Here is a 22567-nt window from a genome sequence, read left to right as displayed (position 1 = left end):
GACATGTGGGGGACAAACGAATCAGGCTGGTCCAGCCTAGCCACCAAGTGGTGCTTAGGGAAGCCCTAGACACGAGACTTTCACGCCTGCCCCTCTGTATCCGTGTTCAGGGGCCAGCAGGATTCAGCCAAGGAGGGAATTAGAGGCGGCCCTGGCTTAGAACATGCTTTCCCTACATTAGGCAACAAATCAGTGGTTATCAGTTTGAGAAACCTAGTCTGCTGCTGTCCCTAAATGAACCGAGAAAGGTTCACCCAACAGCCCACTGGCCAGGGACAGCTCTTCCCACCACCTCCCTGAGGGGGTGAAGTGAAGCCACGTGCACAGGCCTGAGGAAGGTGGATAGTGCCATGCTACCTCGGCCTTCCAGACCTCAGCCTGCCCTCCAGGAGCCTTATCCAGGGCATTTCCCAGGCAAGACGTGGTATTGTCACCATCCCAAGGGGAAACCCCCAAGACAAACCAGAGCCTCTTGATGGGGGTCACTCACACACCACCCATTTTACAAAGCATGCAAGGCTGTGCCTGGGGTGACAGAGCCTGTACCTGCTCCCACACTGTGGACTCTTAATGGACGTGCCAGAACATTCTGGATATGGAATGTTCCCAGGTATGGCCTCTCCCAGGACCAGTGAGCTGACTCCTCACTCAGCCCAGCTTTCCTCACCAGCTTGCAGCATCTCCACACACCATGACACCAACCTTTGCAAAATTCTTTTCCTACTTTAATGTATATTTGGATACACTAAAGGCATTGTACTGGGGAAAATATAAACTAGTCATCATACAGATGTGAAATACCTCCTCTTACTCCTGGGCCCAAAGTCAAGGCTGTTGTTAGAGACACTGATGGGTGGCCCAACACCACGCCTTCCCCCAGAGAGACCTCAGGTGGAGCCTCCTGACCAGAGACGAGAGACACTGCTAGTGACACCACTCTCTTCCTCTCTGCTCCTGTAGCTGGGCTGCTACCGGCACCCGGCCCCCACGCAGCCATGGACAGACAGTTCAGGCCACAAAGCACACTGGGCCGTTCCTACAGCCTGCAGTCCAACAAAACTGGGGCTGTGGTTTTATAACATACATTTCTCTTCCCTTGATGGGTACAGAATACAACAAAATTAGCCACGTTTATTTAAAAGAAACGTTACAAATAAGTGTGCAAAATTAAATTTCATGACTAAATACACATAAAAGTAACATGCATACTTTACACTGAAATCCACAGACAAAGTTAGTTGATTACATGACAGTAAAAGAACTGGCAAAACTGAGAACTTGCAGCTGCAGATTTTAATGTTTGCAACCTGAAATCAAAACAAAATTAAGTTTAAAGGAAATTTAAGAAAATTAAATATATTCCTCAAGTAGTACTAACAATATAGAGCCCATAACCTATTTTAGTTACCAAATGTTAAAAAAAAGTATGTGCCTCTCATTCCCAGAATGTTAGTGTGCAGCTATTCTTAAAAACGGGGAGAGAAGACGGTGAGAGAGGCAAGTGGAAGCGGCCGGCCGAGGCCCACGGGACCGGGTACTGCTTTGTTGAGACGCCTGTTTCCCTTCGTATCCTCCGAATTAAGCGATGCGTTCTTCTATGCCTCAGTTTTCAAGTCTACGCGTTACTCTGTTCCCTACGAGTAAAGGGGACCTCCCTTTGACCCAGAGTGTCACCAGGAGGCCACAGGTGCGCCTCACGGGGTGGGCCTGGCGCTGCCTCAATTCCAATGGCTCCAACAAGAGGGGGACATGTGATATGTGGCTCCTGCGGGAGACACCAAGCCTGTGAACTCTAAACTTTCTTCAGTTTAGACGGGAGAAGGGCTTCCTCCCTCCTCCTCCTAAGGCTGCCGGTGTGATAATCCCACTTGTATCTGGTGAGAAAGAACCAAGATTGCACGTGTGTTCACCTCTCCATCACAGACTCAGCAAAAAGGATGGAATCTGGCGCCACAAACCAATCTCACGTTGTCCCTCCTTTTCTCAACGTGCCCCCAGTTTGTCCGGAACCCTGGCTGCAGATGGCGGATGCGGCAGAACCACTGAAGCGAAAGGGGAAGCCGGCGGTCAGGCGGGAGTGTCCCCGTGCCCTGCTGATTCTTCCTTTAACACTGGATTCAGGAGGCCTGGCTTTGGAAAACAGCCACGCATGGCTTCGCGACAAGGTCCTGGGCCATCCCTCCAGCCCATCGTCACCAGCCCCAGGAGCTCGAGGGGCCGCGGTGCTCGTGCTCCTGGTGGAGGGTCAAAGCTTGTCGTCGGTCATCTCCAGGAACTGCGCATACACGTCCCGGACACACTCTCCCTTGGGGTTGAACAGGAACTTGTAGTAGCTGCCGTCCGCACAGATCGCTGGGCAGAGGAGACCGCGTCACTCAGGGTGAAAACCAAGCAGCCTGCACTGAGCCGCCCGCAGGGATCTGTGCGTGGGGGCACGCTCCACTGAGAACCCACTGTTGTGGGGGGTTGAGCTGCATCTATTCAGCTAGTGCAGCAACGGGAGAACCCTCTTAGGTCGCTGGTTCCAAGACCAAATGATCTGTACTACCAACTTCCCAGGAACCCCCAGAGGGCATGGAGCTGTGTGAACCCCGAGAGGGATGCACAGGACCCCCAGGAAAGAGGAAGGAACACCAGTGAGGCTGGTGTGGTGCTGATCACACCCAGGGCCACTCTCCCCCGTAAGGACCACTTACCAATGACAGCGTTTGGCTCTGTTCCAAAGGCACAAATGCATGGAGAGCCTGAGGGGACCTGAAACTTGGAGAAACTCCACTTGGAACTGAAGTATTTTGGAAGGAAACTGGCCGATGCCAAACTGTGAGGACAAGGAAGCAAAGAAAGGAAGTTATGGTCACGTGACAAAGTTAGACACACAGCTCTCCTTACTGTTGGTTTAGCCTTAATGATTTAAATTCTATTTTTGCTTTTAATTTTTATTTTTCACACAAAATAACTTATCTGTTACAAATGGCTCTATTAGAAACCCAGAAACCATCAGCACTAGACGGGGCACAGGGTCCTACTGCCACCAAATCGACTGTCTGAACGGCAAACACAAGGATGACTGCTGGAGTTCAGGACCAAGCTCTACCTCCCTAGAAGGCGCCTGGAACCTCATCACATTTCCTAAGGAGCTAACGGCAGGGCGAGTTGTGATGCCAGTCTTAGCATCAAGTAATCTGCACTGGTTTTTAGAAAATCAAATGAATGACCAATGAGAAGCATCCTGCCTGTGACTCAGACCTAGTGGGCGAGCACTCAAGCAACGCTTCATCCTTCTAATTGGGAAGCCTACCTTGATTGTTTATTCCTTTTTGGATCTTCGGCTGCAAAAATGTGCACCGTGCCGTGGTCACTGGACACACAGATGAGGGAAGCGTCCTGATTGAAGTTAATGCTGCAGAGAAAGCAGATGAAGCTCGGGTCTCGGGCTTGTGTGGACACAGGAGCGAGCCCTGACCTCAGCTCTCCCGCTCCAACACCCCTGTGGTCAGGACAGTTATTTTACCAAAGTCAAAACCAGGACTCAGCCCCTCCACAGGTGCCAATAGCAGACCACTCTGCCACCCCAGGGGCCCTGAGGCTACCCCAACAAGCTGCCCGGGAGAGAAAATCTCCCTTCCAATGATCTGGCCCCCAAGGTGGGGGGTGTCACTTGGACTGGCTGGATGCGCCCCAGAGCAGACAGATGGGACAGTGGGTTGCATGACAGGCCCCACAGACACTACATGCAGATACTGGCTACATTTTTATCACTTAAGCCCAAGTGCAGCTCCACACTTGCAAAAGCCACAGACACAAGGACTGAAGTCCTGCCCAAGCAGGGGTGCAGCCCCCTCAAGAGCTACAGATACCGTGGGACATGGTAACAACCACCATGGAGAGACCAGGTCAGCCTCACTGGAGGCTGAAGTGACTAGAGACAGGCTAACAAGGCCTCCAGGGTCTGCCTGAAGACACTACCAAAAAAATAAGCTGGAGGGACAGTGAAGAGGTGAAATAAAACAGGCAAATTCTGACAAATGCAGGATGACAGGTCCATGGTAACTGTGATATTCTACTTCTGTGTATATTTCCATGATAAAGAGTTAAATCAGTAATAATAAAGAACTAAAAACCCAGCCCCTTCCAGTACAGCAGCCCCCGCCTGCCTCATGCGGGTGGTCCTGCCGCTCCCTCCAGATCACACAGGGCCCCTTCTCTAGGGTGAAACAACGTGCTTTCTTACCAATAAATATTAGCTGCTTGAGATCCTCTTCGTAGTTCCTGGATTAAATGCCCTGATGAAGTATCAAATATTCGTATAAGGGTCCCCTTTGAAAAACAGTGAAGTGTTTCATTATCAAAGATTCACAACTTTTTAGTTTTTTTTGAAATGATTGTTATTCACAAACCCATGAGCCCATCGGAGTCTTTCCCAAACTCACCCACGTAATCTAAAACTCAACTTTCCCCCTGTTGTCACTGATAACGAACCGAACTCTCTTGAGTCTGACAGCAGCCAGCAGGGGCTGAAAGAGGGCCAGGGAGCCCAGGGCCCAAGCCCACACGTGGCCCTCTAGGAGTCCCGTACACACGCGCCCCTGGCAGATGCCCGAGGCTGTCTGAGGCCCCCCCAGGGAAATGGCATCTTAATTAGAGCTACCACAGCCAGTCAGAAAGAGAAACACTAATGCCGATGCCAAACAGAGCACAACTGAATAAAATGACTTTTGGACCCTCTATGTCAGCTATGACTTGCTTTCTAAGTGAAGGTGGCTAAGAACCTCAGGGAGTTGGGATCTTCAGGGAAGGCCTAGTTTGCCAGGAGCCCGCACCCTATAGCAGGCGAGGTCACTCTAGAGGCATGACCTCCGGTGGGACAGGGACACCCACTTACTTTCTCAGACGCGGTCGCGATTCTTGTTCCCTGCAGGTTGAGAGCAATGCAGCTCAGGACGCCCTCATGGGCGGGAATGTCCACTGGCGGCTTCTCAGTGCTGGCCAGGTCCACAAGCTGCACGTGGCCCGTATGCGTGCCCGGGAAGGCCAGAAGCGAGTTGTTACTGTTGGGGCACAGGACACAGAGGCCTAAAGAGAGACAAGAAACTTGTCAAGGACTCAGGACCGTCTCAATGTTTCTGCTTTCAAACAACCACACCTACTCTCTGCCTTCCAGGTCTCACAAAAAAGTAAGATTTAGTCACAAAATCCTCTCCCAGTAAAGGGAAGCAGGGAGCCAAGCAGAGTTCGCTCCCTTGAGATGGCTTCATAATTGGAAACATTTGCTGAACATTATTAAATAAACTTTATCAAATGTCTGTCTTTTGGGAGAATGCAAAATTATAAAATCTAAACATGAATCCGTTAACAAACACATAAAAAAATCCCAAAATTCGACAATAAATTTAACGATAGATGGAAAACACTGTATAACACACTGCAAAGGAAAACCGAAGACCTGGTAGGTGGAAAGCTGTCCTATGACCTCAGGCTGGAACCTACCTTCATCCATCTACAGAGTAAGTGCAATTACAGTAAAAATCTCTGCAGGCTTTTCTGAAGAAACAGACAAGCTGTCACCAAGTTACAAGGAAAGTAAAAGGTCCTAGAATAGCTCCTTCAATTCTTATACAACAGGAACAAGATCAGAGGACTTATTCTATCTGATTTCAAGAATTATCTTAAAGTTCCAGAAATCCAGGTGGCCTGATATTGGCGTAAGGACAGAAACACAGACCACTGGAGCAGAATAGAGTCCAGAAAAATCTTACACTTAAAAAAAAAAAGTATCAAAGTAATCCAATGCAGAAAAAATAGTTTTTCAACAAATGGCAAAGGCACTTCTCTAAGCAAAAAAGAAAAAGTCACAAGTAGAAACAAGAAAACTGTTAAAGGAAAAAGCTCACTGGTTAAGGCAAATATAGAGTAGTAGTAGTAAAATCCACCACACACAAAGCTAGCGGGAAGTTTAAAAGACAAAAGCAGTAAAATCATCTATATCTGCAAGGAGTTAAGGATACACAAAAAGATGTAAAACACAATGCCACAACCAGAAATCGTGGGGAGAGGGAAGTAAAATGTAGGGCCGTTAAAACGCATTTGAAATTAAGAGGTCAGCCATTTAAAATAATCACACACAGACATACTGATTGCTATATATAAACCTCACAGTAACCACAAACCAATAATCTATAATAGATACACACACAAAGAAGAGAAAGGAATCCAAACGGAACACTAAAGAAGAAACCAAAGAAGAAAGGAAGACAAAGACCTACCAAAAGAATCTAAAGCAATCTGTGGCAATAAGTACACACCTATCAATAATTACTTCACATGTACATGGACCAGATGCTCCAATCAAACACAGAGACTGGATATATACCTGATGGAATACAACGCAGCCATAAAAAAAGAATGAAATCCTGCCATCTGCAACAGCATGGATGACATGGAGGGTGTTTTGCTAAGTCAGAGAAAGACAGATACTGTACGTTAACACTTAATGTGGAATCTAAAGAATGACCCAGCAATTGTACTCCTCAGTATATATGCAAGAGAAATGAAAAAAAATATATCCACACAAAGACCTGCATGTAAACATACATAGCAGCTCCTATTCCTAACATACAATAAATCTGGTGTGGATCAACAGCTGTGGTATACCCATATGATAGTATGTTACTTAGCAAAAACGAACAAAATAATACACACAAAAAAAACTGGAGGAATCTAAAACACATTAAGCTAAGAGAAAGAGAGCAAAGACATCTGAAAAGGCAAAATCTGAAGGTCAGGTGGGGAAACGTGCAGCCTGGGAAGCCTCTGGGGTGATGGGGTTGTTCTGCTCTTACTGTGGTGGCAGCTACACGACTGTTTACAGTGACTGAAGTTTATCACATGACACACTTAAAATGAGTGAGTTTTATGTAAAGTATACCTCAATAAAGCTAGAATAAAAAACCAAAAATTTTAAAAGCAAAGTAAAGATGATACAATGAATAACAAAGCCACATGCAAAGAAGGAAATGCCTCAGAACTTCCCACCTGGTCTGGACTCAAGAAGCCCATTTCCACCATCCGTCCTCCTCTGGATTCTTACCTTTAGGGTTATAGCAGGTTTCAAAGACATGCAACTGATGGGGATTATGTGTGAATGTAAACACTTTGATCATAGAGTCCAAAACCACCACAATTCTGGAAAGAAGAAAACACCATCAGAATGTTCTCTCCCTCAAAGTGAAACTCAAACATTTTGTGGCTTTTGATATTATTATTTGGAAACAGAAACACTCCAACAACCACATACAAGAGGATCATCCCCATTCCTGACCCCGGGAGCGGGGCAGCAAGGTCTGCGGAGTAGGTCAACAGGGAGCCCGAGGGCAGGAGGCTGACACTTGGACTGAGCCCCTCCCACCCGGGAAGAGGCAGGTATAGCCCAAGGTGGGGTGGTGGTGGTGGGGGCATTCTCATCAACCATTCTATCTATAGAGCAAGAACCAAGTCGGACACAAAGACAGAAATTCTATCTCAACACACTTTTAGACATGTCTCGACAATTCAGAAATGTGAGAAAGTAGATCCTTGATTTGACTCCAGGATTTGCATTATTACAAGCCCTAAATGCTGACATTCCTGGAAGATAAGTCTACCTACAAATGCAGGATGACAGACTCCATTCACATCCCACGCCACCATACAAATCGAAGCTTTGCTCCACTGCTATCAACATACTAGGAAAAACTTCCATGTTCTACTAACACGAGGGGCAATGTCTGGGAGGGACTGGCTACTTTCAACAGGTGAAATTCAATGACACTCTCTGTGAGCAGTTCCTGAGTTTTCCTTTACCTTCAAACTGAAACATTTATGAGGCATGATGTGGACAAGCGTGGGCTAAGAGGGAGGCAATTCAGGGGTCAAAACTCGTGTCCTCAGTCTGTACCTGATGGGTGGGACGGTCCCCCTGAAGGACTGAGAGCTGGAGGGCAGGGGCAGCCCAGGGCTGGGTCCATGGAGGTGCACTCACGCCCACTGACTGCTCACCTAAACGATCCCAGGAGGCAAATGAAACTCACTGTCTTCCTTATGTTCTTGAGTCAAAAACTACAGCCTTATTTTTTATACATCATTTTCCCGAACATGTCTCTTCCTTCAACATAAAATGATTTCAGCCATCTTCAGAGAAGGTGACTATTCTACTTTGAAAAATGAGACACCAAACCCACCTATCCCGCCGTAATTTGGCAGCCTTGACTTCGGTAGAAAATTCTATTTCAATCACAGTTTTCTTCTTCAGGTCATCCCAGATCATCACTGAAACAAGAAAGAATTTATGAACACGACAACGAACAGGCCGGGGGCTGGCTTGCTAGAGGCACTCCTGAAGGAGTCTTCACACCAGGAACACCTGATGGGGGTGGGGGGCAGTTATCCTCTTCATTTGTACACAAGAAACTGGGGCCATGAGAAGGTAACCTGCCCAAGGTCACACAGCAACCTGACAAAGGGCAGAGGAGGACTGGGATCTAAACAGTGTGGGCCCAGAGTCTTTTACCACCGCTACACGGTCTTTCTCTAATAAATAAAAGTTACAGACCAGCTTACAAAATAAACTCCTAGATATAAAGCTCTCCCAGGTCCTGGCTCCAGGTCTCAAACCCACCCCTCCTGCTCACCCGCCCCCTCTCGCCCTCCCATCTTACTCTCCGGCACGCCTGCTCACACTTCAGGTACCAACCCCTGCCTCTCTACACACACACACTCACTTGAACCTCCTCCCTAACAACCCTCGCCTAGTTTTCAGGCAAACTGCTCTCCACCTCTCTTTCCTCGGTTCCGTTAGACTGAGCCGAAAAGCAAGCCCAACCACCGGTACCCAGTGCTGGAGATAAACTTGGATCAAGAAAAGAAAGGGCTGTTTCATGAGGAAATTAGACACATAAAAACCCGGGCCAGGGTTCTTCAGCCCCGACTGTTCTCGCTCTGCTCACACCACAAGCTTCCGTCAGGATGGATCGGCAGTTTACACCCCAGGGGCTGAGACAACTTACAGTCAATCCTGGAGGATCAGGAGTGTGTGTCCAGACCTCCTCTTTTCTCCACTTGAAAAGCTGGGTATGAGGTACGTGGGGTGAGGGAAATAAGCTCCCTCCACAGTCAGGTCACAGCTGACTGAGAATGGAAGGGAAAGAATGTTCCCCTAAAGGTCTCAACATGTGACCAACAACAGTTCAGGGGGTGGATTCAGGGGTCAATTTTGTTAGAATGGGTAAGTGTCATCTAAGTTTCAAATTAGGAAAAAACTGAATACCAGCCTACTAGAACTGCCAAAATTATTAACATAGAATGTATTTACTATTGAAGAGGTTAGTTATAATTCATAACCACTCAAAAATGAAGCAAAGAATTATCTTCTTACTCCTTGAAACATCATCTGTGATAAACTTCTCCCATCAGCTCCTCCTTAAAGGGCACCAATATGTCAGTGAGTAGACAGTTACTTTAGTGAAAATAGTATCATTCCAAAACCAAATGGTCACAACTTTTCTGGGCAAAGGACACTCTACTCTTGAACACAAAAGGCAATTCAATGAACTTCCCCTGGCCCTGCAACCTAACACCAGAAGTCTGTAACTCAACATGAACCGGCTCAAACCAGACAGAAGCCCAGACAGAAGGATGTCAACGGTGTCACAAAAACAGGTGACCCCCATTTTCAGAAATGTTTGGAAATAGCATGATGGAGCCCCAGAGGCAGCAGCATGAATTTTCACTCACAAAACAAAAGTGACAGGACACAGTGAGAAGGACTCACTCCAGTTAATGCCAACTCCCTGTGCCCTCTGAAGGCGGCGAGCTGCTTTGCTGCAGGGAACTAGAAATTTACAATGTACTAGGCGGGATTCTGTCTTGGCCTCTCTGCTCCCTGAACAGCACCCTGTCTGGACCCAGCTGGTCACCGTGACAACCAGCCTCCTCCAGTCCTGTTTTATTCTGTTCTCACAAACCAAAGAAGCTAGATTCTTTACACTGTAACACCATGTATCTTAACTGGCAATTATGAAAACATTTAGAAGTAATTTTGACATTACTGAAAACATATACTTTTAACCTTTTGTAAGTTTAATAAAGACCAAGTTCTTTTCTTAAAAATCACCTTTAGCACACTACAAAAAGCTTACATTTTACTCAAAATGTTCAGTTAGAAAATTGCTTTCTTCTAAGTCTGTAAAATTCCTGAGACTCTCTTCTCAGAATTTTTTTGTTTACTGAGACTAAGATGCTACAGGTGAGAGACCCCAGATTATCCAATCCACTGCTTCCTTGGGGTGGGGAGCAGTGACCCCCTCCTCCCCCCAACAGTGCCACAGGTAGGGCCAGGCTCCTGACTCCTCACCCATTATCGATGAAATTCTTCATATGACAAAGGCTGATCCAGCAGCAGGATCTGTGCCTATTCCCACGGAGCCCAGGTCAGGTAATTCTTGTTCCACTGCAAGACCTGCCCTTGGCCCCAGCACAACTGCAGGACTGTCACTTCTGGGTGGCCTCTTCCAGGACTCATAGTCACAGTCCTGCCCATCCACGCCACGCTGGCAATGACCTGGCCAGCAGCCAGGCTTCCTGCCCTTCGGCCCATGTTACCAGGGCAAACTCTCACCTGAGAGTGGGTTCCATTCCCCACATCATGCCCACACAACCTGCCAGACTCTACTGAGAAACTGCCAGTCAGGCCCAAGCCTGCCCAGGGCCACATAGAACTCTGCGTTTCCGTGCCTGCCCTCTTTCTTTGCTTCATGGTCTCAGGCAGATCTCCAGTTCACCCCCATCTCTATTCTTTGTAGGGAGACCTCCCCTGCTATACTCCTTTCCTTTCCCACCAAGCTTTGAAAGAGAGAGGTCTCCATGGTGGAGCTTGTCACCAGTGGGCTCCAACTCAACAGTCCCCTAGGGCTGCAGTGGTCACCCAGGGTTCCTCCCATCTCTAGCATCTGCCTGATGCCCACACTCCCTTTCCTCTCTTGCCTCTTCTGTGAACACAGCTCCCCTTTCTTTTCTTCCAACCGCCACGTCTGCTGAGCCTTATACTTAACTGCTTCCTGAGACTGTTCCTGAGAACTGCTGGCGTTGCTTTCCCAGCCACACCCTCACCTGGCATCTGAAGCCCCGGGGTCTGTCCCCACCTTCTCCCCTGTCCACGTGCCCCTCTTCCCCTGCTCTACCCTCCTTCACTGGGTTTACTCCTTGTGCCCCAAATGATACCTACATTTACAGACACATGACATTCGGCTGAACTCATAAAGTTTCTGTTTCTCCCTTACTTTCAAAGAGCCACCCCCTTTACACTGCCGTCTCTTTGAACACAGGCTCACACATGCACACCAGGAACAACATTCTTCAACCCAGAGCCCAGCCGTTCTCTGCTCTTCGCGTTTCCATGAGTCCATGGCTCTCTGCAGAAGTCGCCTCCCCACACCTGGCTTTCAACGAAACTCACAGCACAGAACACCCACCGCAGAACACCCAGGACAAAACGGGAGTGGAGGCCCCCATCCAGTCAACCCGCATGAAAAGCAGGTGCTCTCTGTCCACGGGGAACAGTGACTCTGGTCACAAGTTTCTTCTCCTGGGAACAGCAGAGAACACTCTCTTTCTGGATGCTTCTGTCCCTTCAGGAGTCACAGGGCCACCAGGGGAGATCCAGTGTGGCCAGAGACACAAAGATACTCCAAAAAGTTCAAGACGGGACTACATGTGACATGCATTATTAAATGAGGGATTATTTTACCTACCTTTGTTCGGAGGGTATTTTGGCTTTTTCCCACCACCAACTAAAGCTAAATAGTTGCAGCGAAACAACATTTCAATATGGCCAACTCCTCCTTCTAGAAATTCTGAAATGATAAAAAGAAGTCAGTATGTGTATTTTACAGTTAAAAAAAAAAGGTAAAAACAGTCAGCATTTGATTTTTTTTTTTTTTCCTACCCCCCTACCCAGCATTTGATTTTTAATCAGCAATCTGTACCTATGATCAGAAATGAAAATAGTGACCAGCTAGGAAAATAAAAGCTTCAAACCTCTCAGCATCAATAACTGTATTTTCATGTCTAAACACTGAGCACCTAAGAAGCCAATACAGCAAAATGTATGAAATATCTGAATTCATAATTTAAAGTGCAGCAAAGTATGTAAGATCTGAGAAAGCATCTCAAATGGTCTGATGCAAAAGCTGGAATTCCTTTTCACCACTTTTAAACACTTCTTCCCTGGAAGTCCAAAATGTTTACAAATGTTCACAAAATTATGTGAAGGGGAGTATGTCAGCAGATTTTCAGGTGTGCTCCATGACAAAAGGAAGTCTAATACTCAGGGGAGCAACAGAACCTCCACAAAGAGTGTGGGAGTCAGAGGAGCACACTGCTCTCCAAACGGTTCATGTCACAGCTGGGCGCCCCCACCCTGGCCCCTCAGCCCCCACTCTGGTCTGTCCTGACCACAGGCTCCTGGGACAGTGAGGGTACAGCAGAGGGCAAGCAAGGAACTCAAACCTTTGAAAATCAGAAGTTAACCTAAGAATTGACTCCTACTTGTCTAGTTGGAGCCACACAAGATGGACCCAAAGTCCATCAGCTCACTCGAGAAGTTTCAAATTCAAGGCCTAGTAGAAACCCCAGAAAGGACTCTGTATTTAATACTATCCACAAGGAACACAGCTCTCCTTATAAACAATTTACTGTCCTGTGGCACACAAGCCACCTCAAGTAATTCTGGCTGTAACAGGATGTGGCCACAGCCCAAACTCAAAGGACTACAATGCTTCAGTCCTTAAACCGCTCCCTGCTGGTGTGTGGCCTCAGACCCATGACAGCCCAGGAATCCTCCACCCCACAGGCCAGGACATGCCTCCACCACCAGGGGCATCACCTGGTTCCCTGGCACTCACCAGGTATGGGGAGACTGTGAGGTGTGCTCAGCTGCTCGGTCGTGTGCGACTCTTTGCAACCTCATGGAACTTTCTAGGCAAGAATACTGGAGTGGGTTGCCATTTCCTACTCCAGGGGATCTTCCTGACCCATGGATAGAACCCAGGTCTCCTACATCTCCTGCACTGGCAGGCAAATGACAAAGGGGACAAGAAAATACAATGGAGAAAAGACAGTCTCTTCAATAAATAGCCCTGGGAAAACTGGACCACTACATATAAGAGGGGCTTCCCTGGTGACTCAGCAGTAAAGAATCTACCTGCCAATGCAGGAAACTTGGGTTCAATCCCTGGGTCAGGAAGATCTCCTGGAAAAGGAAATGGCAACTCACTCCAGTATTAATGCCTGGAAAACTGAAAGAAAATGGGAGAGAAGGATGTCCTGAGTGTTGGCTTAACTTCCACTCCACTGAGAGGCTCTTGTATGAAGAGGCAGAACGCAGCCCTCCAGCATGACATTAGCCCCCAGCCTCTTCACACGGCATCTGCCCTGCAACCCTCAGCTGCTTCTTTCCTATTTCCCAGGCATTTTCTTTTAATAGAAATAGCTTAATTATTTCCCATTCTAAAAATCACATATTATCACTATAAAAATAAAACAACACAGAAAAGCATAAAGTAGGAAGAGCCATAAACGAGATCATGTGTGTACTTCTGAACTCAAACCAACGGCACCATCACACTATTTTCCAACTTCTTCGCTCTTACAGTGCGGCACAGCTGTTCCTTCTCGTCAGCATGTACCACAGCATCTACTGTCTTTTTCCAAAATTTTTCCTTCAGATAAAATCCTTTATGTGTGATTGTTGGATCAGAGTATGTGTTCAGTTCAGTTCAGTCGCTCAGTCGTGTCTGACTCTTTGCGACCCAATGAATCGCAGCACACTAGGCCTCCCTGTCCATCACCAACTCCCTGAGTCCACCCAAACCCATGTCCCTCGAGTCCGTGATACCATCCAACCATCTCATCCTCTGTCGTTCCCGTCTCCTCCTGCTTTGAATCTTTCGCAGCATCAGGGTCTTTTCAAATGAGTCAGCTCTTCGCATCAGGTGGCCAAAGTATTGGAGTTTCAGCTTCAACATCAGTCTGTCCAATGAACACTCAGGACTGATCTCCTTTAGGATGGGCTGGTCGGATCTCCTTGCATCCAAGGGACTCTCAAGAGTCTTCTCCAGCACCACAGTTCAAAAGCATCAATTCTTTGCCGCTCAGCTTTCTTTATAGTCCAACTCTCACATCCATACATGACCACTGGAAAAACCATAGCCTTGGCTAGATGGACCTTTGTTGGCAAAGTAATGTCTCTGCTTTTTAATATGCTATCTATGTTGGTCATAACTTTCCTTCCAAGGAGAAAGTGTTTTTTAATTTCATTGCTGCAATCACCATCTGCAGTGATCTTGGAGCCCAGAAAAATAAAGTCAGCCACTGTTTCCCCATCTATCTGCCATGAAGTGATGGGACCGGATGCCATGATCTTAGTTTCCTGAATGTTGAGCTTTAAGGCAACTTTTTCACTCTCCTCTTTCACTTTCAACAAGAGGCTCTTTAGTTCTTCTTCACTTTCTGCCATAAGGGTGGTGTCATCTGCATATCTGAGGTTATTGATATTTCTCCTGGCAATCTTGATTCCAGCTTGTGCTTCCTCCAGCCCAGTGTTTCTCATGATGTACTCTGCATAGAAGTTAAATAAGCAGGGTGACAATATACAGCGTTGACATACTCCTTTTCCTATTTGGAACCAGTCTGTTGTTCCATGTCCAGTTCTAACTGTTGCTTCCTGACCTGCATACAGGTTCCTCAAGAGACAGGTCAGGTGGTCTGGTACTGTGTGTGTGTGTGTGTAAATATAGAAAATAAACCGTATGTCAAATTTTTCTACAAAAAAGGTTCTACCAATTTAAACTTGTACCATCAAGGCTAGGAATGTGCCTTTCCACACCCTCCCCAGAGCCATCACTAACGTGGACACAACCCCATTCGCCCTACCCCCACAATCAGCTCAGCCTCCTCCATCTCACACACTTCCCACTTCTCTCTCATTCCCTCACCCACAACGTGCTGGCCTGACGGACCACACAGGGCATGGAGCCCACACGACCTGCTCTGAAATTGGAGGATGATGGGCCATGGGTAAGACCCTGAAAGACTGTCAGGTCAGGGAGGTGCTCAACTAGGCAGCATCATGGACCGTGTGCAGACAGGTCATCTGTTATTTCCAGTCACTGGGTGGTCTCACCAAGGACCCTGCCCACATTATTCATCACTGCATCCTCCACCCCCAGTGCAGCGCTTAGTGGGCTCAGAAACAAGTGGCCTCACCTGCTGTCCCATATGTCACGAGTCATCCCGTCTAGGCCTTCGTGTGCCCTCTGCTCCCCACACACGGCTGCCCATGTTACACGTGTGAGCACTGGCGGTGTGGAAGAAGAGTCAGGCAGTGCAGAAGACAAGGGGCTTGAGGACCTTGCAAGTTCATCGAGCGTGGGCTACATAAGTTCTAGTCACCTTTGGAATGTGGGAGGGTTGTGTTTCTAAATGAAGACTGGAGTTAACTTTTTAGTACTCCTTTCATTTCTATAACCACTTAGATATAATTTTATCCAAATGTATTACTCTTGACACATCTTTGTTCAAATTATGACTTGAACCTTCTTGCCAGGATATGCTTGGGTGTGTGTGTGATATGCGTGAATCAGAGTCCTATGCTCTGGCCCTGTAGCACCCTAGTGAGAACGCCACCCAGGCTGCGCTCTCAGGGCTCCCCCTCCTCCTGAGTGAGCCACTCTGCTCTGCGCTTGGGACACAGGACCTCCAACACCTTGGAGGAGAACGCTGCCTCCACTGGGGGTCCAGGATGCCCAAGATGGCTTCCTGGCACTGCCAGCTCCATCCAGCAGTGGGTGTGACTGCAAGATGCCCACCGATCACAGCCTGTTGTGCTGTCCCCCTACGCAGAGCCATGGTCACAGTGGAGACAAGGCTAAAAGTCCAGATCTGGGAATGACCCTCCAATGCAGGCACCCTTCCTTTCTCATAAAGGAAAGCAAATCTCGACGATAAAACAGGAACAAGGTCAAGTCTTCTGCCTGTTTTGAGTTCGCTGCCAGAAATAAAGCAGCCGACCAGCCTGTAAGTGCATGTAGGTGGAGTCCTTAAACACGCCATCAGTAAGCATCACATGGCTCTGCTAGATCCCTGGCAAGTATAAAATTCGCCACAAGCGAAACTCAGAGACAGTCTGACCCCGACACAGTGCAGCGGAGCAGAGACGGGGAACCGACACAGCAATGTGACATGACAATAGCAAGCCTTCCTGGAGGTTGAGATACTTCTTGTTTTAACTTACTGTTATAAGAAATCCTAGATTCACTGTAAACATTTCATTACTTAGGAAGCAACTTTTAATATGCCGTTAATGACCAACTTTGACACTGAAGTCTAGTTCCTAAGTTTCTACGTCAATTTAGGTAAAAAGCATCCGGAAGTTTGCAAGGCAAGCTGTTTCAAAATACTTTGGAACTATTTTTCTGTATAAAACAGAACTGTCTTAATTTACAATGCAACCAAAACAAATTAAATAGAAGACAGAAGCATAAAAGACTGAGACAAGACTCCCAGCATCTCCCGTAACCCTCACTAATTCCAAAGACCCACTCTTTAAAGGTAACACTGCTGCCACCAATGACAAGCGAATAAGCTTACAAAGCACTTTGGGTGTGTGTGCTGCCACTAGCCTGTGTGTCTCCCTCATCCTAATTCATTCATCTTTACAATAAACTTAGGAGGTAGGCAGTTAACATTTTCATTTTTACACAAAAAGAAACTGAGGCCAAGAGAAGGTGAGTAACCTGACCAAGGTTACTCCTGCCCCATATCACACAGCAACCTGATATGGGGAAGAGCAGGACTGGGATCTAAATAGTGTGGGCCCAGAATCTGAGCCTTTTACCACCTGGCTACCCTGGTCTTTCTCTAATACATAAAAATTACAGACTTCAACATCACCGACTCAATGGACATGAGTTTGAGTAAGCTCTGGAATTGGTAATGGACACGGAAGCCTGGCATGCTGCAGTCCATGGCTGTGGTAGGATGCAACTGAGCGACTGAACTGAACAGACTTCAGCTTACAAAATAAACTCCTAGAAATAAAGTATCACTTGCTGGTTTACATACCAGGGTTGTATAGAAGAATTTACTTGACAAAGAGGTTTCACTGATGGGAAAAAAAAATTCTGAAAATCCCTGATGTAGACTATTAGTTGTCAAAACGGAAGGGGGCTGATAGGGGAGCATAAGAATGCACTGACTTCCTCTCACAGATGAGAAACAGCTCTTGCATCAGAAAATATAACTTGCACACTGAATAAAAACCAAAACCACAACTGCAGGAAGAAAAAGGAGGTTTCTCACTGTTTATGATTTATCTGAGATTTGTTCATCTGTTGGCAGGTAAGGACCAGGAGTCACTAAAAGCTTAAGAAAAATACGAAGGAAAGAAGCAAATGGGAAAATTCTACCCGTTAAATTACACATTTTTCCTGCCAAATGGGAAAAGGACCACCATTATTTTATTTCACCAAAAGAATTCCTGATTTCAGCTTGTGAAAACTTGTATTCCATGAAAACATAATTTAAGACACTGAAATTTTAAAAAAAGACACTGAAATAAGCAAACAAAAGCAACTATAATTTATTGCCACACTAGTATTTTTGAAGAAAAAGTTATTTTAAGAGTCAAAGTCCTACCTACTGTACCTAAACCCCTCACTTCAGCTCCCTACAGCTTCATACTGGACACGAAGCATGAAGAGGCCGGCACAACCACACCTGGTTCTCTCAGCAGGGCCAGCAGTGCTGGATTCACCAGAGTCACCAATACCCACTGAATCATTACTGCACCCAGTCCACAGAGCCCAGCACTCACAGAAGCTCAACACAAGGGAGACAAGAGCCCTGTCCAGGGTGACATGGCCATGAACAACCCACTCCGCTCCAATCTGAAACACAGTACCTCTACTCTGAAGGCTGGAAACGGCTGGAAACCAAGAAATGTGTTACTCTTACCTTGTTTCTCTTTTTCCTTCAGTGGATCGGTGTTATAGACTCGGAATCCATTTTCCATCCCACACGCAAAGCAACCTAAAGTGTGAGAGAGACAAATTAATCACCTCACTGGGGTCCCAGCTGAAGACCCCAGGCCTGGAGCAGCACATTCAAAAGGTCCAGAGACAGCGACCTCTCTGAGGAACTCTTGTGAATGCTCAGGCCACACGGATGTGGTCTGCATGTGTCATGATGACTCTCCTCATGGACTGTTATCAAAGAGTTTGCATGTTACTCCACTTGCCCCCGCAGGGCCCTTCTGGCATCCCACGGACCAAGCTCTCTGCTCCAACACTTAACTCCTGCAAGAGGGGCTCACCATCTACCGAACCAGCCACTCTGCCACCCCACATGTCCCTCAACTCCAGCCTCTAATGCTCACCACTGGCTTCCCTATTCCCAACACACCTCTCCAGGGCTGTATCAGGCACCAAGCCCTAGAGAGGCAACAACAAACAAGAGAGTCCACAAGGATAGCCACAAAGCAGGCCACCTCAGCAGGCAGGGACACATCCAGTTGAAGAAGGGGTGGAAGGGCTAGTAGGAGGGTCTACTAGAAGGCAGCTTGAGGTCTCCATGACCTCACTCCCACCTGGAACTAATCCTAACTCCCTAAACCCATCTCAGTCACCATCCCCAAGTTACACACCAGACTGTTAATGGTCCAACTGAAGATGCCGTGAGGAAGTGAAGGAAGCACTGAAGTTTTAAGATGACCCTGTGACCTGGACTTCACTTGCCTAAGCGTGATCAAGACCACATTAATCTCCATCAACACCACCAAGTTCGACTGCTGGCTCATATGAAGCTTGTGACCAGAAAGAGAAACACCAAACGTTCCATTTCTTTTCCCAAGACAAGCTGCAGTGGCTGGACCCTCACCAAGACACATCACTGACCTGAAAGCCAAAGCCACCCTCAGAGTCTCTTCTGGTTTTGATCCATGTTCCAGCACTGGGATGACATTATTCTATCAACCACTCCATCCCCCCAGTGTGAACAACATGCTTCTATTTTTTTGGTCCAAGTTATGCATAAAACTACAAAGACCGTAACAGCTTTCCCAGGAGTTGGAATCTGTTCTGTAATTAACTCTCAGACTCTGAAATGAACTTTATCTGGGCCTGGAGTCTGACATTCACTGGCAAGTGCAATGTTACTTATTATCCTTTATTTTGGGTTGTAACTCCCTCTTTGTGTTACTGGAATCATGTAATCTGGACAGAAGAATCAGAGTTTGGCTTTCTGGAAAATATGGAAATACAAAAGTCAAAAGTTTTCCTTTTGTTTCTCAACTATTACACCTTCCACCAGTTTTAAGCCAGTACCGATCTTACTTGTCTTCTCCCGAACACACCTATTTCTGACAAGACTTGTATAAAATACACAAACAATTCCTATAAATCCATAAGAAAAGGCAGACAACCCAATACAAAAATAAGCAAAAGATCTGGACGTTTCACAAAAGAGAATATCCAAATGCTTAATAAACCTACAGAATCAGGGAAATGCAAATACAATCTCACATATACACCACAATGAGATCTACTAAACATCCACCAAAATGGCCAAAATGAGTGTGCAGAGGCATGGTAATGGAGGGCAAACCAGGACAACCACTGTGGAAAACTGTTTGCATGACTGCCACTGTCAATTCTACTTCTAGGTATACAAGCCTTGTAAAAATGACAACATACATTCACTAAAAGACAGGTAACAGAATGGTCACAGCAGCACTCATATGCTGAAAATGGCCCCAAACTGGGAACCTACCCAAATGCCTACCAAAGGTGGCACGGACAAACCAACTGTGATGGAGTCACACAAAGAAATACTGCACCAATGAGGATGATCTACAATTATACTCAACAGTATGGGAAAAAGGCTCTTGCAAACACAATACTGAACAAAAAAGCCAGAAACAAAATACAATACAGAGACAGGCAAAACTAATCTATGTCACTTGAAGTTAGACTGGGCAAGTGGCCTGAAGAAGCACAGGGTGCCCAGGTATTTGGTTTCTTAACCTGGGTGCTGTGGAAGGTGAGTTCAGTTTGGAAAATTCACCAAGCTGAATACTTAGGATATATGCACTTTTCTGTAAGAGTAATGCACTTCAGTAAAAAGCTAGAAAAAAGGTCCTACAAACACAAGACTGGAAACCACTCTTTAAGAAGGCTAGGCATTATCCTTGCTATTTTAGGGGATGGGAGAAATAAATTAACTGATTTTAGTTGGTTATCACACAACAGTTGGCATGAACCTTTCCGTCCTTGCTATCTTAATGAAACTTTTCCCCACAGAGAAGTCCGCAAGCCAACAGTGGGTGACCAAGCACAGTGCAGAGAAAGCCAACTGGCAACAGGGCATCACTGAATCAACAGAATCACTGAAGGGCATTCTTCTATACATGAACCACGTGCACTCCATACTCAAGTGTTCTTCACCTACACTCCAGATCCACAGCCAAGTGAGCCAGCGAAGTCAGTCTGTGGCCTCAGACTAGGTCCCAGCAAGAGAAGCTAGTCTACAGAAGTGTTTCCACTCAAACCTTCTGTTTCCCACAGAAAGGGAAAGAAAAACAGCAGCCAGATTATAGAAGCGCACACATATCAACACTTCAGAATCTCGAAATTGTAATACAACTTATCTTTGGGAGAAGATAAGTCAAAAGTGTGAACAATTTAAAGTTATCAGCAAAGGTTTCTAAAGCTAAAGTTTCAATGAGAGTGCTAAATATGCTGAATAAAAATTAAAAATCAATATAAAAACAAAATGTAACTAACTCAACAACCTGGTATACATATATATTATAGGGAATTAAGCTAAGGGTAACAAGAAAGTTAAGTATAAATGCATTTTTTTTTCAGCAACACTGTAAGTTTTCCTTGTAACTATTACCAAGAAATAAGGCGGTTTTACAAAAGTGAGAGTGTAGTTTTCAGGCAACTGAAATATATCCATTTAAAAGCCAGAGCTGTATTTTCTAAATAATCTTTGATGAAACCTTTATAAAAACATTATAAACTTCACTGGTTTCTAAAATAATTAGCTTTATTGTGAGTCTCAATTATTATACTGAAACCTACTACAAGGATTCCTCATCTGCTCCAAGACAGATATGTGTGCCTAGTCGCTCAGTCGTATCCGTATGATCTTGGATTTAAAGGCCACAGAGTTAGTAAGCTTTCTGTTTCCGTGTTTGTTTTTTTAGGACTGCCTCTCCCTGCCCTTAATATCAATCACTTCTTTCCCTTGAAAGCACATTTCTTAAGTTGCTACACCACGGTTAACTCCTTAATGAGTTTTCAACTATCAGAACCTTTTAAGAAACCTACTGGCCCTCCTTTGGAAATCAAAATCCACAGTGTTCAGCTACACACTGCCCGATGCCCAACTTCTGGCCCCCAAAGCAGACCCCACAACCCCTGCGGTCCCCAGCCCAGCCGCCCGCATCCCACATTTTCCCCCTCGTCCAATTCCACCCCCCCAAGAACTCTTCCCGCCCTTAAGGACTCCTCCCTGAAGGAAATCCCGGCCTTGCCTCGGTTCCCAGAACACACTTCACTCTCCCGGGGCTCTACAGTCAGAACCCTGGAGCCAGCACCCCAGGCGCCCACGCGCTGACACAGCTAGGCGACCCCCGCCCGGCCTACGTAACTCTACCCCAAACTGGCTCCACAGACACGGATCCTGCAGTTCCTGCTTCTGGATCCTCTTCAAACGGGCTTCCAAGGCGAACCCTCAGAACCGACGCGGGTCCCCCTCCCTGGGCTAAAGTGGGGCGCAGTCCCGCATCACGCAGGATTTCAGGAAGGCGAAAAAAGCCATCTCCCCCAAAGCCGGGCTGAACAGTCCGGTTGCCACCCAACAAAAGAAAAAAAGAAAAAAAGTGTGAGTCCGGCAGCATTTTCTACGAAAATCAGGAGAAAAGGTGAGGACCTCCGCGGACGAGGTCCTGGGCCTGCAGAGGCGTTCTCACTTCGATGCGACCCCGTCCCGGCCGCTGGGGACCCTAAACCGGCAAGAAAGAACAGACGCCGCCCCAGAAAATCCCATCAGTGTCCGACCTGGATGGGGGTGGGGGGTCAGGGCGGCGGGGAAGCGGCCTGGGCCGGGGGGAGAGGGGCCTGGGGGAGGAGGGCGGCTTCAGGGGCAGGGGAGAGAACGCCGAGGGGAGGGGAAGAGGCCTGAAGCCGGTGAGGACGCCGCCGCAGGGCTGAGGGCGGGACCCCGCTCGGAGGGGAAACGGCGGCAGGGAGGGCCGGGGCCACTGACGAGCTCTCCTCACCATGGTCCTGGTTGAAGCCGGCGTAGAGCAGCCCGTTGCCGTGCGGGTTGCAGGGCAGGAGGTTCATGGCGCCGCGGGGTCCACCGCGCCTCAGCGCCGCATGCCGCTCCGGGAGGTCGACCGCCGGGATCCGTCTGGGCAGAAGCGACGCTGCCGCGGCCGGAAGCGAAAGGCCCACCGCCTGCGCGCGCA

The 22567-nt window shown here is 47.1% G+C and overlaps 1 protein-coding gene across 4 annotated transcripts; it reads right to left on the bottom strand.

Annotated features, from left to right (window-relative positions):
• Nucleotides 1–1111: 1111 nt before the first annotated feature.
• On the bottom strand, nt 1112–22542 carry WDR45B (WD repeat domain 45B). Of its 4 annotated transcripts, none has more exons than XM_081576878.1 (10): nt 22376–22542; nt 18046–18120; nt 11784–11885; nt 8217–8304; nt 7088–7182; nt 4883–5073; nt 4232–4317; nt 3299–3400; nt 2697–2818; nt 1112–2420 (listed from the first exon to the last, which is right to left on the bottom strand). In XM_081576878.1, the coding sequence occupies exons 1-10, from the start codon at nt 22440–22442 to the stop codon at nt 2263–2265; spliced, it is 1086 nt and encodes a 361-aa protein (XP_081433004.1). In that variant the 5' UTR covers nt 22443–22542; the 3' UTR covers nt 1112–2262. The 4 variants fall into 4 exon arrangements, with proteins under 4 accessions (XP_081433004.1, XP_081433006.1, XP_081433005.1 ...); XM_081576880.1 differs by having other exon boundaries at nt 1112–2352; XM_081576879.1 differs by having other exon boundaries at nt 1112–2305.
• Nucleotides 22543–22567: the final 25 nt, after the last annotated feature.

Source organism: Giraffa tippelskirchi, chromosome 3, assembly GCF_054371585.1.
Source record: "Giraffa tippelskirchi isolate mGirTip1 chromosome 3, T2T-mGirTip1v1.2.pri, whole genome shotgun sequence".
Lineage (NCBI taxonomy): Eukaryota > Metazoa > Chordata > Mammalia > Artiodactyla > Giraffidae > Giraffa > Giraffa tippelskirchi.
Note: the sequence above shows the minus strand (reverse complement) of the source record. Positions and strands in the feature narration are given on the sequence as shown.